The 17412-nt window shown below is 42.3% G+C and overlaps 3 protein-coding genes across 6 annotated transcripts; all 3 read right to left on the bottom strand.

Moving 5' to 3' along the window:
• Positions 1–359: 359 nt before the first annotated feature.
• LOC110492368 (transmembrane emp24 domain-containing protein 6) lies at positions 360–3265 on the bottom strand. Of its 2 annotated transcripts, XM_021566627.3 has the most exons (5): positions 2997–3265; positions 2130–2256; positions 1884–2038; positions 1426–1578; positions 360–507 (listed from the first exon to the last, which is right to left on the bottom strand). In XM_021566627.3, the coding sequence occupies exons 1-5, from the start codon at positions 3216–3218 to the stop codon at positions 421–423; spliced, it is 744 nt and encodes a 247-aa protein (XP_021422302.1). In that variant the 5' UTR covers positions 3219–3265; the 3' UTR covers positions 360–420. The 2 variants fall into 2 exon arrangements, with proteins under 2 accessions (XP_021422302.1, XP_021422308.1); XM_021566633.3 differs by having other exon boundaries at positions 360–1578; positions 2997–3262.
• A 311-nt stretch (positions 3266–3576) lies between these two features.
• LOC110492381 (transmembrane emp24 domain-containing protein 6) lies at positions 3577–8211 on the bottom strand. Of its 2 annotated transcripts, none has more exons than XM_021566646.3 (4): positions 7566–8211; positions 7166–7292; positions 6860–7026; positions 3577–4224 (listed from the first exon to the last, which is right to left on the bottom strand). In XM_021566646.3, the coding sequence occupies exons 1-4, from the start codon at positions 7758–7760 to the stop codon at positions 3988–3990; spliced, it is 726 nt and encodes a 241-aa protein (XP_021422321.3). In that variant the 5' UTR covers positions 7761–8211; the 3' UTR covers positions 3577–3987. The 2 variants fall into 2 exon arrangements, with proteins under 2 accessions (XP_021422321.3, XP_090059450.1); XM_090203324.1 differs by having other exon boundaries at positions 3577–6459; positions 7566–8062.
• A 180-nt stretch (positions 8212–8391) lies between these two features.
• On the bottom strand, positions 8392–16954 carry LOC110492347 (zinc finger DHHC-type palmitoyltransferase 7). 2 transcript variants are annotated; one of them, XM_036951386.2, is made up of 8 exons: positions 16644–16954; positions 15571–15679; positions 15116–15421; positions 14662–14786; positions 14290–14386; positions 13799–13880; positions 11150–11280; positions 8392–10453 (listed from the first exon to the last, which is right to left on the bottom strand). In XM_036951386.2, exons 3-8 carry the CDS (start codon positions 15413–15415, stop codon positions 10274–10276), a joined length of 915 nt encoding a protein of 304 aa, XP_036807281.1. In that variant the 5' UTR covers positions 15416–15421; positions 15571–15679; positions 16644–16954; the 3' UTR covers positions 8392–10273. The 2 variants fall into 2 exon arrangements, with proteins under 2 accessions (XP_036807281.1, XP_036807283.1); XM_036951388.2 differs by having other exon boundaries at positions 15571–15675; positions 16644–16950.
• Between the last annotated feature and the right edge of the window lie 458 nt (positions 16955–17412).

Here is a 17412-nt window from a genome sequence, read left to right as displayed (position 1 = left end):
CTAACCACTCTAACCATGTGGCTCCCCCATTTGTTGTTTCAGCATTGTCTCAATATGAACAGTCCGCCGTTCAACTAGCCACGTGCGACACTCACACGCCGTTTCGAGCCTACTGGAGTTAGCGGCAGGCGGAGAAGCAACATCCCCGGCCATAGTAAGGATGAAGCCTGAGCTGGAATTGCCAGCGAACTGAAGCTGGATAGCATTAGAAAACCCTAAGTAGATCTAGCTTCAATCACGGTATACCTGTCAGGGTGGCTTAACCATTGCCCACAGTAACAAACTAATAATAATGCTATTATGTTCTTAAAAAATATATACTATTCTAATGTTACCTAAGACCTTCATAAACAACCACATTTTTTCCACTAGCAAATATGACATTTATTTGATTTAAAATCTTGACATCCAAAAGACTCGTCATTGGCTCGAAGTGGGGTCCCTCGAGGCTGTTTTTTTTTCTATACTCTTGCCATTAGCTTCCTCTGCAACCATGATGTAGACTGGCTGAAATGTAAGGAACCTTGTTTAAATGCCCATGTTACGGTGACTATAAATACAGTGTACATGTTATCTTTGTTGTTTGTGTGGGGGGGAGAAAACAATTGTTGTCCTGCTAGAAATGACTAGTAGAAACACACATTGCTGTTCTGAATATGTAGCCCAGGCAAAGTCAAGTTACACTTGGAGATTAAAGTATGATACTTTAAGTGTAACTTGACTTTGCTACATATTCAATTGAGAATGTGGAATAGGAATAGTACATGCTGGAGTTCCTAAAACACCTCTAATCAGTTTAGAGGTCCCTGTCTTGACAAGACTGGCTCCAAGACCTATGAAAAACTACACAATTGAAAAGACAACTGACCTTGAGTAGTTGTCTTTCCATGTGTGCATTTTTTATATATGCACCTTGGATACTAAATTGCTCCCTGCTGCCATCTTGAAAAGAGAGGTTGTGAACATGGCCTTTGCAAAGGTATATTATGGCTATTCATCACCCCATAGTGTTTGAAATCATAGCTCATTGGATTTGGGGGGGGGGGGGGGGATTTGTGCAGGAAATGTAAAACATGCTAACTTGGGTGATAATGACTTGCATGGGATTTTTTGGGGACAGAAAAGCCAGTTCTGGCTTTTCTGTCCCAAAAAAATCCCATGCAAGTCATTATCACCCAAGTTAGCATGTTTTACATTTAGCTTGCCATCTCTCCTTGTCCAAAGCCTGCTTACCCGGGTAAGCAAAAAAAAAAAATTAATGTTTTGTAATTTGGATGAACTATCCCTTTAACGTTGAACAAACACGATCCACAAAGCAACACAAGCAGTGAGTGACATTTTACGAGCCATCCTTCATCAACAGCGGGGTCTATGGGTGTCTGTGTGGAAAAGCCTCTTGAGGAAGAAGAGCTGCAGGTAGCCCACCATGATGATGACCACACTCTGTACCGCAGACCACCAGGTGACGTAGTTGTGGTTGAAGAGGAGAAGGTAATGGTCAGCACCTCTCCTCATGCGAGCGTAGTTGTAGTGCCGCCACATGTGTAAAATGTGACCTTGTATCTTGTTGGTACTCTCCTAGAAAAAAAAGGTTAGGCATAATTGATGACATGTTTTCTAATCTGTTCAAATTGACATGATCAGCTATAAGCCATAAAAGGCTCCGTGGACCCTCCGGTTGTACAACCGATGTAAAATGCATTGGATACAATGGTTGTGATGCGTTATGTTTTTCAGGAATTGTCTGCACAACAAAATGTTTACACAAGCACTGTGGAGACACCACACGAGGAGTGTAAATATTTTTGTGCAGGCAACCTCAGAAATGTCCTTCAGATTAATTGTGAAAGTCCAGAACCCTCTAGTGCAGGGACATCATGTACCTCAATGTTGGACAGAGTGTTGTTGAGGACTTTTTCTCCTTCCTTTGTCTCTCGCTGCATCTCCTCAGCACCCTCGTAGTACACACCGAAGTTGAGAAAGACTCGGACGCCACCAAAGTGGTTCTTATAGTTCCCCAAGCACATCTGATAAAAACCTACAGATAGCAAATGGTTGATTCTCATCAACACGACAATTCAACTTATGAACATAACACAAATGAAAGAGCAGATGTCTGTGGACTTTACCGGTCACTTCAGTTTGGAAGTTGATTTCTCCAATGGTGTCGTCTGTTGAGGCCATGAGGGCCCCTTCTGGGGAAATTACGGTCACGTAAAGATGGTTGTCACTGGCTAGTCCTGTCACCCACTGGACCTGCACACACACACACATGGAACATTGCACAGCCATAATTACCTGATGTCCCTTGATAAAATGTGTTATTTATGCACTACTTGATCTTGGTAAAGCTACACACACAGCTACCATTTTATCACAAAATGTATTTTTAGTCTTCCATTCAGTTATCTTAGTTCTACGTTGAAGCTAAGCAAAGATAAGAAGATAAGGAGTAAAAATGTCTAGCTAGCTGATAAGTCCAAGGTCATGCAATACAATACAAGCCAGGTTCCATAAAGTTACTGGGGTATTATTATATGAAAGCTTGTTCCTATACTCTTCCTCAACTTAAAGTTATCTTCAAACAATATTATTGTAGCACATTTTATTGGCACAATACTGCGCAGATCATTTAGCAAAGGCAGGGAGTAGTCCCGAAAAAGGGGTTTGAACTTGGGACCTTGTAATTGTCAACCCAACACCAGCTGTTCCCCCAACCTCTTGATGAGGTCGCTAGATGTTGGGTTGAGACAGTATGTACCTTTGGGCTCCCGAGTGGCAGTGCCTTAGACCGCTGCGCATCTTAGTCACTACAGACCCTGGTTCGATTCCTGGCTGTATCACAACCGGCCATAATTGGGAGTCCCAAAGGGTGGCGCACAATTGTCCCAGCGCCGTCCGGGTTTGGCCGGCATTGTAAAAAATAATTTGTTCTTAACTGACTTGCCTAGTTAAATAAATATGAAATAAAATAACAAACGGTAAAATGTGCTTACCATGTAGGTTAGGTAGAAGTTCCCACTCTGGTGTGCAAAGTGCCAAAAGCACTCTAGCCCCGAGGCTGGCACCACGATGGCAAAGGCATATCGATCGGACCCTCGGAACAGGTTGTGGTCCTTCAGGCCTAAGCGGGGCTCTGTCTTTTGTCCGCCGCCCCCATGCCCCATAAGGAGTATGACGAGAACAGAGTACCACACCTCAACATGCATGGTCTGCATTCATACACTCACAAAACTCATACTGTTTGGGAGTGGTATACTAGAGGTAGCTACTTTTTTTGTTTGAGCCAATTATACAATACTGTATCATGCCCAGGTGAATGATTAACCACAGTTGTGTCCATTAGGCACAAAACAGTTTTCTTCTGAGTAAAACAGGGAGGAACTACCTGGACCAGTCCAAATAAGAATGGCTTATTTTCATTTTCCATTGCGTAATGTTAAGCTTGTCCCATAATGAACACGACCTAATTGTGTAAAATAAAAAGGTGCTCAACGGTAACGTGCTGCTAACCATCACTGAGTCGGAACACAGAAACTTAAATCCACACCAAATATATGCACTGGAATGACAACATTTGTCAAAAGGTGTGCGACTTTAATCAAATCCAACATAGACACATAGGGAGCAGAACCCATTAGTAACACTTACATTAACAACAGGGTCGGGGTCAATTTGATTTTAATTCAATCAATGTAATGGAATTTAAGGCTGCGATTTTATCCGATCAGTGGTAGATCCGTGTAACAGCACACGTGAAATTCAAAGGTCATTAGAGATTGAGCCAACATATGCAGCATTTACCGTGAATGCAGTCTCCACAAATGCAGGAACATTGCCTTTAAAAGGTGCATAGCCCAAAAGGGGCGATCGGATTGAATCCCGGCCTTAAATTGTTGAGGGCGTCGTTACTGGTTGACTGAATTCAAATGGAATTCATCCCAACCAGGGCACATGAGGGACTGAATACTAAAAGCACCCAGGGACTCAGCAGCGAGTTCTCTCTGGTGCTTCTGTAGTGGGCCTGGTGTTGAAGAGCCTCTTGAGGAAGAAGAGTTGCAGGTAGCCCGCCATGACAATGACCACACTCTGGACCGCAGACCACCAGGTGATGTATTTAGAGTTGGAGAGGAGGAGGTAGTAGTCGGCGCCTTTCCGCATGCGGCCAAAGTTGTAATGTCGAAACATGTGGAAGACGTAGCCCTCCACACGATGGGAAGTCTCCTAAAGTGGTTTGGAGAGTAGTGTTAAAACGTTATTATTATTTAACCCCAACTGACATGGTTAATGCTGGAGATAGGCCAAATACATTGAGTAATATATCCAGACATATATTACCGTCATTGACTGAGTCGAAAAATAGTGTAAATGTTTTAAAAAAATTACATTTTAGCCAGAAGTTACAAGTAGTTTGTTTGGGCATGTTCACATTTTAGTAGCGTATGATATTGTCACAGGTGTGACGAATGCCCTTATTACTGTCCATGCCCATATGCGCTTAATTGAGAGCAATGTGACTGGTTCTCTATGTGATCGTCTCTCTTTAGAACCCTTGTTTCTGTCGTTGGAGGTGTGGTTGCCCAGGTGCAGGGCTTAGTGGCTGAGGTGGTGTTGGGTTTTCTAAAATTAGTATTATGATGATGGAATGATGACTAAAGTTGTTATGCTTTCCCTGCACTGAAACAGGTTTTTGTTTGATTTGATTGTTTTGTGTTATATCCTCCCTCCATTTTGTTTGCAAAACTAAAGTTATCTTGGTTTATGGAAGCCGAAACTCAGAGGGGGAGTGAACTGTTACCTGCCTTGTGGTGTAGGCGGATCTATGGTACTGAACTGAGTTGTCACAGCCCTCTCGGCCAGGGTGTCACATTCTCAATGAGTGGCATAACATTAAACTGTGCTGGCCATGTACTATATAACCCCTGGGTAGTCTACTGCATGTTGTCGCCCTACAGGTTGTTGAGGCCTCAGGATGGTGGAATCGGTTGCTCCCTCTTCCCTTTGCAACCATTCCGAGCATAAACAGGGGCCCTATGGGCAAGTTATTATGGTAAGCTACAACAAATCATGGAAACTATTTACTAAACTGAAATGATTACCAAATAAATGTAGTAACCACAAAAGCTTTGTTTTTAAGCTTTTGGGGAGTTAATCTGCCGGGTAAATGCGGCCAGGATATGGCAAGGATTCAGGAGATGGCTTGTCTATCAATAACTAGCGGGGAAAACTTGTCTAGGTAACCAACTTAATTCTTCGTACCTGTACTACTAAAGTTAAAAAGCATCCGTTTGGTGTAAACATGGGTGAGTTTTCTTCCATATTTTTGTTGCACCAGCCTTGGCACTAACCAGCCTTGGCACTATTTCTTTTAAATCCATGTCACATTGAGATTGACTTTCTAATTTAAATCTAACCTATGGCCTGACCCATTACCTTATTTATTTCTGCCCCCACCCTAGTTGCAAGAACTGACATCCCAAACAGCAGCAGGAATGAACAGGGTTCACAGGATGAAAAAGGACACAAGATCAGTTGGATTTTATTTATTTTTTATTTTACCTTTATTTAACTAGGCAAGTCAGTTAAGAACAAATTCTTATTTTCAATGACGGCCTAGGAACAATGGATTAACTGCCTGTTCAGGGGCAGAACGACAGATTTGTACCGGTTACTAGTCCAACGCTCTAACCACTAGGCTACCCTGCCGCCCCGATAACAAAGCAAGCAAAGTAAGAAATATCTTCCTTTGTACACAATCAGTGAAAGCATTACCACGTTCAGACCACATAATAGGTCAACAATATGTGATTATACTAAAATCGCGATTTCAACTGGTTATTCAGTACAGCAACCGTAACGTTAAAAACGCAGGCATCGTGTTCTGGAGTCGGGTCTGTAAGAGGAGTGGCCTGGAGGCTGGGCCAAGGAAAAGTGGACAACACAGGGAGGGAGGGGTGTTGCAGCGCTTCCAATCACATAAGGGAGAGAGTGAAAAAATGAGCCTGTTACTGATTGAACCATAACGACTTTAAAAAGGGGACATTTGAAAGAAACTTGACTGATTTAAATGCGACTTTGAGTAAGAACTTCAACCAATTGTTTTGTACTTAATTGCCCTAAATTTATATTTACAAAAAAAGTGTGTGGAAACGTAAACATTTTTCTGGGCAAGTTTGTCACAGGTGTGACAATTAGCCTCCATTGTTTATCACGCATGCGTCTGCCTTCTTGATTGATCCTGTAATTTCATTGGCTGTTTCTTTAAATACAATTTTTTTTTGTTTGAGGTGTTGCTGTCTAAATTGAGAGAATATATTTGACTTATCTTGATTTGAAGTTGAATTCATGTTTAGGTAGTGCTTCTCTCGAACCTGCACTAAAACCTGTTTTTTGTTTGTATATTTCATGGCGTTCTCCTGTGTGTTCCTTGTCCATCGACCAGGCTCAAAAACGAGTAGTCTGAGGTTGGTGGAGAAGGAGAAAATACAATGTGTAAACTTGCAAGTTGTTGTTGACCTTGATTTCGCCACTTAACCCAAACTTTTAAGCACAGCATTTGTAACATATTGTACGACTTGGATGATGTAGTACACAAAAAGCGGAGACGTGTTTTGGCTCGTGAGCACCACTTTCAAAACTACTGGCTGCAATTCTACAAAAGTTCTGGAGCATCACTTTAAGAACCTGCATGTTTGGCAGAGCTCCCCATGCTCTTCTTTAAACCTCACAATATATGATATGTGATATTGGACAATAAGATTGTGTGTATGCTGACCTCATTCATTTCCATGTAAAATGGACAAAAGTTATCGTAACATATTGGATCGTACATGCAGTCAAACCCCAAATAGAGCATTACCTCGATGATGGACAGAGTGTTGTTCAGGTCTTTTTGGACTTTCTTCTCCTCCTCCTCCTTCTGTTTCCGTTGGTCATCAGAACTGTCATAGTACACCCCAAAGTTGAGGAAGACCTGCATGCTGCCAAATCGGTTGTGGAAGTTGCTGAAGCACATTTGATAGAAACCTAGAATTCAAAATACAAATGAGTTACATACTTCCACCACATTTCAAAGGGTGTACTGTTTTTTTGTTGTGTGTGTGTGTGTGTGTGTGTGTGTGTGTGTGTGTGTGTGTGTGTACGTTCAAAAGGAGGAACAATGTACCGGTCTCCTCAGCTACAAAGTTGATTTGACCCGTAGCTTCGTCAATTTTGGACAACAGCAAGCCTTTAGGAGAGTTGACAGTGACGGATAAGTGTCTGTCGTTGCCGACACCAGTCACCCACTGGACCTAAACGCAGACAGATGGCTCTCGTTCACTGTCATATGGGACGGCCATGTGCTGCAAACCATATGTTGGGGGCTCTGTAGACTGCCTCAGTAAATGACAATGGAGTAAACCCTGAACAGTGACTTTTTATCTGAATATTATACATTTTAATCCTTTTAATAAAATGTTCAGGCCAAGCCAGGCAATAATTAGTAGGCATAACTCCAAGATAAATATGTTGCACAATAAAAACATGTCCTGTTATTGTACTACTAAACTAGAACAACATCTTACCATAAAAGTCAAGTAGAAGCGCTCCCCTTGGTGTGCAAAGTGCCAGAAGCACTCCAGTCCGGAGGCACGCAGCACAACAGCAAAGTCATACTGGTCCGCTCCCCAGAACAAGTCCTTGTCCGCTGGTAGGTCTGGACGGGGGTCCACCAAACCCAATAGAGCCAGGAGCACAATGAAGGATACCCCAAATAACATGTCTGGTCCTCTTGAATGGATACGTTTTTATAGCAATGAGGTGCAGGTTGCTACTGTCTGCCAGTGTGGATGTGTCGTGGCTTGTGGGACAAGAAATGATTAACTACAACCCGTATGTCTGCTTCACTAAAAAGGTGGGGCTCCGGGGTGAAGCTTCCCCAAGGTATAGATCTAGGATCAGCCCCCCCCACCCCCTTTATACACCTAACCAATAGTGGGGGAAGTGCAAAACTGGCCCAAGGTCAGCGTCCAGGGGCAACTTCATCCTACTCCCTATGATGGGTGGAGTTGTGTGGTATGGGAAAATACAGGTCCCTTCACATATGGCGTTGACTAAGCTGGTCCCAGTTCCCTCCCTAGCCTTTTCCCTCAGCCATAACCCTTTAGCGTTTGCGGATCTGAAGGGCCTGGACAGGCATAAGCAGTGTAAAAGGTGAAGCTTCCATTATATTGCTTCCACCTTAGAGATCTGCCAACATCAAAGGGCTACAGGAAGGGGAAGGGAGCGAATTGGGACCAGTGCTTCACATACGGCTTTCTGAGTACAGCAAATCATTCACCAGTTCCAAGTGGGCTTTTTGAAGTGCTGCTATCTTCTATACAGTCAGTAATGTTGACAAAGAAATCAGGATTTGAGAGGTAGAAATGAAGTTCATTTAAACGGGAGCCAGGGAAAAAGTTAGCATGAAAGGCTTCAAAACAGAAGTACATAACATACTGTATAATCTCATAACAAGAGCATTTTAAAAAAACAGCCAAGTCCTCCTACATTACTTTATCCAGTCCATCAAATGTCAAATGAAAAAAATCATAACGGTTCATCAGAATTATTTTAAGATCAGTATGATAGGAACTTCCCCTGTATACATAGGAGAGTATAACATAGGAGTGTATAGCATGGAGTACTTGAGGGAAGCACATGCACATACTTTTGTGTTAAAGCTCATAAGGTTGTGTACAGTACTGTATTTCGACTTGATAAAGTAAATACCATACAGTGCCATGTAAGCATTTGACTGTTTGAGATAATCATCGACTCTGCTGGAGTCATATAGTCCATTACACACAAATTACCATTTAAAAAAAAAAAAAGGTAGACTCAGCGTTATGACGTTGCCACGACCAGCACCGAAGACAATGAGATGAAAGACTTGGCTCTCAGAGACACACAGAGTATCTGCCAATAGGCACGGGTGTGCTTCGCGCTGCTAAAGTGGTAGCTACGACGGCACCACAACAACAGAAAAGTTTAGCCCCGCGCTTCAACGCTCTTAGTTGTTGCGGAAATGGGCCCAATATTGCTGTTAACGTCGTGCAACACTGAGTTTACCTTTAAATTAGAGTACAGTTAAATTATCATAGCATTCTTACTACCTATTAAAAATAACCATGATGCTAACTTTTGGCTAATGAATCCAGTTCCTATGCCTTTAAAAATGGTCAACTTCACAGCAAATGTCAGACACATTAGTAAAAGTTGACGTGATTGCCTCATGCAGAATCCAAACTGCTGATTATAGTAGTTCTCTACCATCTTGCTGGCATTAATTATTCATATTTCATATGCCTCATTCCCCACCCCAACTCATCGAACTCCTACAAGTGGTAAAAAACACTTTTTTTTTTGGTATGCAAAAACAACAGGATTCACCAGCAATATATCCAGCAATATACTGTTTTCATTAAAAAAAAGTATGATATGGTTATAGTAGTGGTTAACACCAATTCCAGCGCATTGTTTTTCCAGAGGTGCAGCTATCTATGGCCAGGGAAGGACACTTAAACCTAATTTATACCCTACATACAGGATGCAAGATCTCCAATTAGCTACGTAAAACGGCGACCCTACATAGTTCCGTAGCCAAAATACGCAGACGTGTGCAGGTCCAGCAATTTGTAACTCGATACAAGTACAAGATTGTCATTTTGAGTAGCTAATTGAGTTCTTGTATGTATCGTGAGGTATAAATTAGGCTTTACTCCCCCCCCCCCCAGGAGTGAGGAAGAGCAGAAAACAACTAGTGTCTTTAAAAGGAAGTCAATAACTAAACAACAGAACAGTCCTCTGAGATACTAGTGGATCCTCCCTTTAGGCGGCAATTTAGGAAATGTTTACTGTGTAGTATGTTGTGTTTCAGTCCGTTTTAGGACGACAGCGCACTTTCATTTGATCTTTCAACAGTTTTCGATGGGTCTCTTGATCTTTTGATTCCTGCTCCATGTCAGCTACAGGGAGACGTGACGTTCAGAAGCACCATTGTCCATGCGGTTGTATAGAACTTGAGTCTTCCTGGTAGCCGGGCTCGTGTTCATTAGGGCACGCAATGGAAAATATTTAGCAAAAATAAAACAAGAATGTACGTTTCTTATTGGACAAGTCCGCATAGTCCCTTTCCTGTTTCAATCCGTTTTCTTCCGTTTGATGCCTAAATGAACAGGACCCTGGTGTCAGAGACCGGTTCCAAAGATTGTTCTAGACAGTTTCTTAACGAAGCTGCTCATAATGTGAGAGGTCAGACTGAGAACTCGGCGCCGGCTTTCCTGGAGCTAGTGGTGAGTAGCCGGCGCAGTCGGAGACCGGCAAACGGGTTGATCCACAGCAGTGACGGCTGGCCACCAAACACGCTCCTCATGCCCTCCCAGCGAACTTGCCTCTCCCAAGTGGGCTTCTCATTCTTCAGACGCTCAATCTCCTAGTAACACACACACACACACACACACACACACACACACACAGAGAGAGGGGTAAACGGGCAACGCACAGTGAGAATTCAATAAAAGATGAGCTAATGGTCAAATAACCACAATGGTAAAAAAAGCCTGCCATAGGTCACGAGTCTCAACATCACCACCACTAAGTTTCTACTTTCTTACATTACTAACAGTTTTCTGAAGGAGGCTGATGTCTCATTTGTAAATAGGCCCCATTTCCCTCCTGATTCTATTGACAAATGGGACTTCACTACCATGACCATGTGCTTGTTCAGAGGGGCAGGACACTTGGAAACAAATCCCAATAATGCAGAATAGAGAATTTTATTGTTGATAGAAATGGTCAATGTAGAATGGCGTTCTGTAATGCCTTTGCCCTACTGAATAAGCCCTGCATGTCTATCTATGGTTTGTCTATGTGGTTTGGCTCCTCACCGTCTTGTTGCAGATGGAGTGGACCTGAGAATGTAATGTATAACATGGAAACAATTCTTAATCATGCACAAGACTCCATCTAATCTGCATTGTATATCTGAGGTTGTGTGTTCAATTCCCACAAGAATCACATAACACAAATTGAAAATGTAGGCAATCACCGTGCAGAAACTTACTTAGGATTTTTTTTTTTAAGATTTAAAAAATGTCTGCTAAGTGGCATATACTGTTAATCTCCTCACTGTCTCATCATTGCAGATGGAGTGGACCTGAGTGCCAAACATGATAGCTGTGAAGCTGAGGAAGAGGAGGCCCTCAAGGCAGAGGAAGATCATCAGCATCACCGTCACCGGAGGGGAAAAGTCACTGCACTCTGGAGGGGCAGAAACATCATCCAGCATAATGACATCAACACTGACCTCAATGTAGTTATATTTGAAGCTGCAATCCTGAATTTGAAAACCAAAAAACGGCTGCCCCGCCACTTGGTTTGCTATAAAGCTGAGGGATGGGGCAAAAGAAAAATAACCCCTATCAAATTCATAGATGGAGCTATGGATGCAAAGTATGATTGTCCACAAAATTAAAATGGTCATTTTGAAGCTGTAACATTTTCTGAACAAAGACTTTATTTACAAGCAATCTTACAAATGCTTATCATAAATAGTCACCCCCTTGGATTTATTCACATTTTATTCTGTTAAAGTGGGATTAAAATGGATGTAATTGCAATTTTTTTGTCAACGATGTACACAAAATACTATGTAATGTATATATATTATTACATTTGTTTTAAATTATACGTACAGTTGAGGTCGGAAGTTTACAGAATAATAGTTTCTCTCTCATCACATTCCCAGTGGGTCAGAAGTTTACATACACTCAATTAGTATTTGGTAGCATTACCTTTAAATTGTTTAACTTGAGTCAAATGTTTCAGGTAGCCTTCCACAAGCTTCCAACAAAAGAATGTGTGAATTTTGGCCCATTCCTCCTGACAGAGCTAATGTAACTGAGTCAGGTTTGTAAGCATCCTTGCTCGCACACACTTTTTCAGTTCTGCCCACAAATGTTCTATAGGATTGAGGTCAGGGCTTTATGATGGCCACTCCAATACCTTGACTTTGTTGTCCTTAAGCCATCTTGCCACAACTCTGGAAGTATGCTTGGGGTCATTGTCCATTTGAAGACCCATTTGTGACCAAGCTTCAACTTCCTGACTGATGTCTTAAGATGTTGCTTCAATATATCCACATCATTTTTAATTCCTCATGATACTATCCATTTTGTGAAGTGCACCAGTCCCTCCTGCAGCAAAGCACCCCCACACGATGCTGCCACCCCCGTGCTTCATGTTTGGGATGGTGTTCTTCGGCTGGCAAGTCACCCCCTTTTTCCTCCAAACATAACGATGGTCATTATGGCCAAACGGTTCTATTTTTGTTTCATCAGACCAGAGGACATTTCTCCAAAAAAGTACGATCTTTGCCCCCATGTGCAGTAGCAAACTGTAGTTTGGCTTTTTTATGGTGGTTTTGGAACAGTGGCTTCTTCCTTGCTGAGCGGCCTTTCAGGGTATATCGATATAGGACTTGTTTTACTGTGGATATAGATACTTTTGTACCTGTTTCCTCCAGCATCTTCACAAGGTCCTTTGCTGTTGTTCTGCGATTGATTTGCACTTTTCGCACCAAAGTACATTCATCTCTAGGAGACAGAACGCATCTCCTTCCTGAGCGGTATAACAGCTGCGTGGTCCCATGGTGTTTATACTGGTGGTTGAGCCCTCCTCAGTTTTCTCCTATCACAGCCATTAAACGCTAACAGTTTTAAAATCCCCTTAGGTGACAGTGAAATTTCCTTCCTCTCCGGCAACTCAGTTAGGAAGGACGCCTGTATCTTTGTAGTGACTCGGTGTGTTGATACAACATCCAAAGCCTAATGAGTATCTTCATGTTCAAAGGGATATTCAGTGTGTGCTTTTTATTTTGCCCTTCTTTGCGAAGCATTGGAAAGGCTCCCTGTTCTTTGTGGTTGAATCTGTGCTTGAAATTCACTACTCGACTGAGGGACCTTACATTTAATTGTGTGTGTGGTATACAGAGATGAAGTAGTCATTCAAAAATCACGTTAAACCCTATTATTGCACACAGAGTGAGTCAATGCAACTTATTGTTTGATCATTATTTTTAAATGTTTTAATTATGAACTTCTCTCATCGCTGCAACCCCCCAACGGGCTCGGGAGAGGTGAAGGTCGAGTCATGCGACGCTTCTTAACACCCGCCCGCTTAACGCGGAAGCCAGCTGCACCAATGTCCCCACCACAAGGAATCGCTAGAGCACGATGAGCCAAGTAAAGCCCCCCCACTGGCCAAACCGTCCCCTAACCCAGACGACACTGGGCCAATTTTGCACCGCCTTATGGGACTCCCGGTCACGGTCGGTTGTGACACAGCCTGGGATCGAACCAGGGTCTGTAGTGACGCCTCAGACCGCTGCGCCACTCGGAAGGCCCATTGTGTGATTTGTTAAGCAAATTTGTGCTCCTACATTTATTTAGGGTTGCCATAAGAAAGGGGTTGAATACTTGTACACCCATGACATTCGAGTTATTTTTTTATACATTTGTAAACATTTATATACATTTTCTTTTAACCTTGACATTATGGTGTATTTTATATAGATCAGTGACAAAATAATCACAATTAAATCAATTTCAATCCCACTTTGTTATGCAACAAAAAATATGAAAAATACTTATGATGGGTACAGTATTTTGGCAAGGAAAATCCCAGATTGTGTCTTTAAACAGGGCACAGTGAAGTCAATGTAGTTGTATTTAAAAAAGGAACAGTATATTTAGACAACGACTCATATAATGACACTCACCACTCCACTGGACTTTGACACAGGTTACGAACTGGTACCCACTCAGAGTGAGAGCGTGGGTGGAGATCATCGCTATATACATCTGGGGGATAAAAAGAGAAGGTATTATGACTTAACTCTAGTATTGATGGTAAAACATTCATTTCAATTCATTGTGCATTGACAATACCCATAGGCATAAAGATATAACAAAAAGCCACCTGACGACCACAGCCTACATGATCACAGCCTATCCTTATAATAAATTGGATTTCTCCTATCTGGCGAGAGTTAAAAAGCACAGCAACACCAATGTTTGCTTGTAGCAATCAGTTAACAGGGACTGTTTGGTTTACGGGCTTTTATGATAAGCAAGGTGAGACGATGCCACAAATAAAGATGACAGTTAGCCTAATCGTTTTATCAAACCCATTGTTTCCATGCAAAACTACCCAATAGCATTTCCATTGTGCACCTGGACTTAAACAATGTGGATCTGAGATGGAACTCACAGTGAAGAGGACAAAGAAGCGCTGGTTGTTCTCTCCGACACAGTTGTTTACCCATGGACAGTGGTGATCCATCTTACGGATGCAGCGCTTGCAAATACTACAGGAGAAGGAAACAAAACCATGGTCATTAGGCACCAAACGGAAGAAAATTGACTGAAACTGACAGGGACTACTTGGACTGCTCCAATATGAAATGTTCCTTTTTTTTCATTGCAAAAGTTTTACTACGGTGTGGACTAATGAACAGGACCCAGCATATTGGCCTAAATAGGGAATTTTGCCTAGTTACTCGACCAGGAAAAAAACCTGGCCCTAGATACCATAAATCATAATACACAAAGCATTTCTTTTTTTTTCATTTCTTTCTTTCACCTGCAGTGGTGGGCTCTCTCAGGTTTGATGCTGCAGCATTTGGGACACTTATAGATGACTTCTCCTGGTTTCAGCTTCAGGCTCTCCATGTATTTCTTGGTGGCGTTGCCTTTGGGCACAGCTCCCTAAAAACAGACAATAATGGACAGAATGGACACAGGCAGACTGACATATTTGGACAGACTCATTCAAAACCTCAAGGAAACTCCTCGTAAGTCAGTTCTCTGATTGCTAATAGGACAACACGCATGGTTCCTATAATGTGCCCATGGGCATCAGGGTGCTCTCATATGACATTCTTTCTGACTGCTTATTTTACTGCTCGCATGGTCCGTCTTGCCCTCCATTCAAAGTCACTCCCTTTTTTCAAGTCACCCAACATTACAACGCATCCTCGCTTCTTTGTTACGGTGGGCCCTAATGAGCACGGCCCTGCAGTGGTCAGTTCACTCACCGGGTCGGTGAGCATGGTGCGCAGGTGCGAGCTGAGTGCCAGCACGGCCAGGCAGTTGAAGACCACGCCGTTGACCACAGCGTACCAGAAGCTCTTGGAGGGCAGCAGCATGACAAAGGTGACCACAAAGTCGGCGTAGAGCACCAGGAACCAGGTGATGAAGGCACAGACCATGCCACAGCCGTCCTGGATGAACCACACCCGTTCCGCCTCCCCTACTGCGGAACCCGCTGCAGCCTCCTCCCTGTCCAGCAGGGGGTGCTGTTGCTCTACATCTCGCAGCCGATGACCTGAAGACATGCTGCCCTGCAGGGAGAGACAGAAAATGGGAATATGAAAGCCCAGAAAGAAAAATGTAGTATTTGTTCAAATAAAACGCTTTGGTCTAATTGTGGACATAGGTTATTAAGCCCTACTTCGTGCCCATTGACTAATTAGGAGTGCTTTGTACTCACTTTTTGTTAGTGTCCTTTAGAGTGCCATTGTGTCCAATATTCAGCACTACTGATGAGAGCATCCAGGGCCTGACTTCTCAGGCCACATAGTTGAAAGTGAACAGCCTTGCTGTAACAGGGGTGTATTCATTACAGAAACCATTTACAGTTTAAGAATCAAAAGGTAGCAAACAGAGAAAATGGATCAAAAGGGCGAGTGCCCTACCTGGGGTGTATTCATTACAGAAACCATTTACAGTTTAAGAATCAAAAGGTAGCAAACAGAGAAAATGGATCAAAAGGGCGAGTGCCCTACCTGGGGTGTATTCATTACAGAAACTGTTGACCGTTTAAGAACCATACGGAAACAAACAGCAAAAATAGAGTTTCTATTGGACACATTCAGGTAGTTCCCGCCCAGTTTCGGTTGCTTCTGTTTAAGCGGAATGAATACAACCCTGAATTTGTCCAATATAAAAAATCGATTGCGTTTCCATTTGTAATCATTTCTCCAAACAATTGCAAAACTAGCGTTTCTATTAAGACAGATTCGGGTAGGTACCAGCCTGTTTGCGGGAACCTGTCCAATAGAAACGGACATTTTGGTTCGATTGGCAACTGTTTTGTGTAATGATTACGGTGACAGTTCAACAATCCATATCTATAAATCAGAGGTCAACATCTGATCCAGTAACAAATGGTGTGTGCACAGCAGATGGAATACCATTTGCACATCCCTTTTAAACAAACACCTTTGAGAATATGGCATTGTGCAGCTTGCTAGCTAACGCCGTCGTAAACACATATAAAGACAGCTAGCTATTAGCATGTCTAGCCCTCCGTGGTGGTTGACGTTAATAGGTTGTGCAGTAGCAAAGTTCACTCAACTACTTACTAAACAAACGATTGACATCCGACAGTAGTAAGCTAGTGGTGTCGTCAAACTTCTCTTTGACTGATAAACGTTAGCTAGATAACGTTAGCCGACAGCTGGCTAGAAGTGCTAACATTTACACCTGTCTAACATTAGTGAGCAGCTGTAGGTATTTGCGCTAGCATTATTAACGTTAAATATTAAGTAACTCAATTCTTACCCTCAGACAGTTTACAAGTTTCCTTCTGATGGAATAAGGCTTCGACTTCATTCATGACAGAGCCCCACTCAAGGCAAGTAGCTAGGCTAACGCTAGCTACACAACAATGTTTGGGAAGGTGCATTTCCGGTATGGTAGAATATTTTGAGAACTGTCCAATTTTGTTATGATCAGATTTCTATATGTTTTAAAATGTTTTAATCATTTAGCTACTTATTTACTTATTTACTTTATTAAATCAGAAGTTTTTGTGCAACAGGCAAACATAAACCTACCTGTGTACTGTAGGGTTTAGCCACTGGGCCCCTCCCATATTTATGTTACCTATGTTACTGCAGGCAGTACTAAATAAGGTGCCATACAATCTTGAATAAAGAACATTTGTCATTTTGGAGGATCATTCCTGTAAGAATGTGAGAATGCATAAAGCAATAACAAGTTTTGAAACAGGCCCTGAAAAAGTTGGAACATACAGTGCCTTGCGAAAGTATTCGGCCCCCTTGAACTTTGCGACCTTTTGCCACATTTCAGGCTTCAAACATAAAGATATAAAACTGTATTTTTTTTTGTGAAGAATCAACAACAAATGGGACACAATCATGAAGTGGAACAACATTTATTGGATATTTCAAACTTTTTTAACAAATCAAAAACTGAAAAATTGGGCGTGCAAAATTATTCGGCCCCCTTAAGTTAATACTTTGTAGCGCCACCTTTTGCTGCGATTACAGCTGTAAGTCGCTTGGGGTGTCTCTATCAGTTTTGCACA

This window comes from Oncorhynchus mykiss, chromosome 2, assembly GCF_057628025.1.
Source record: "Oncorhynchus mykiss isolate SJ-2025 chromosome 2, ASM5762802v1, whole genome shotgun sequence".
NCBI lineage: Eukaryota > Metazoa > Chordata > Actinopteri > Salmoniformes > Salmonidae > Oncorhynchus > Oncorhynchus mykiss.
This window is presented reverse-complemented; position numbering and strand designations above follow the sequence as displayed.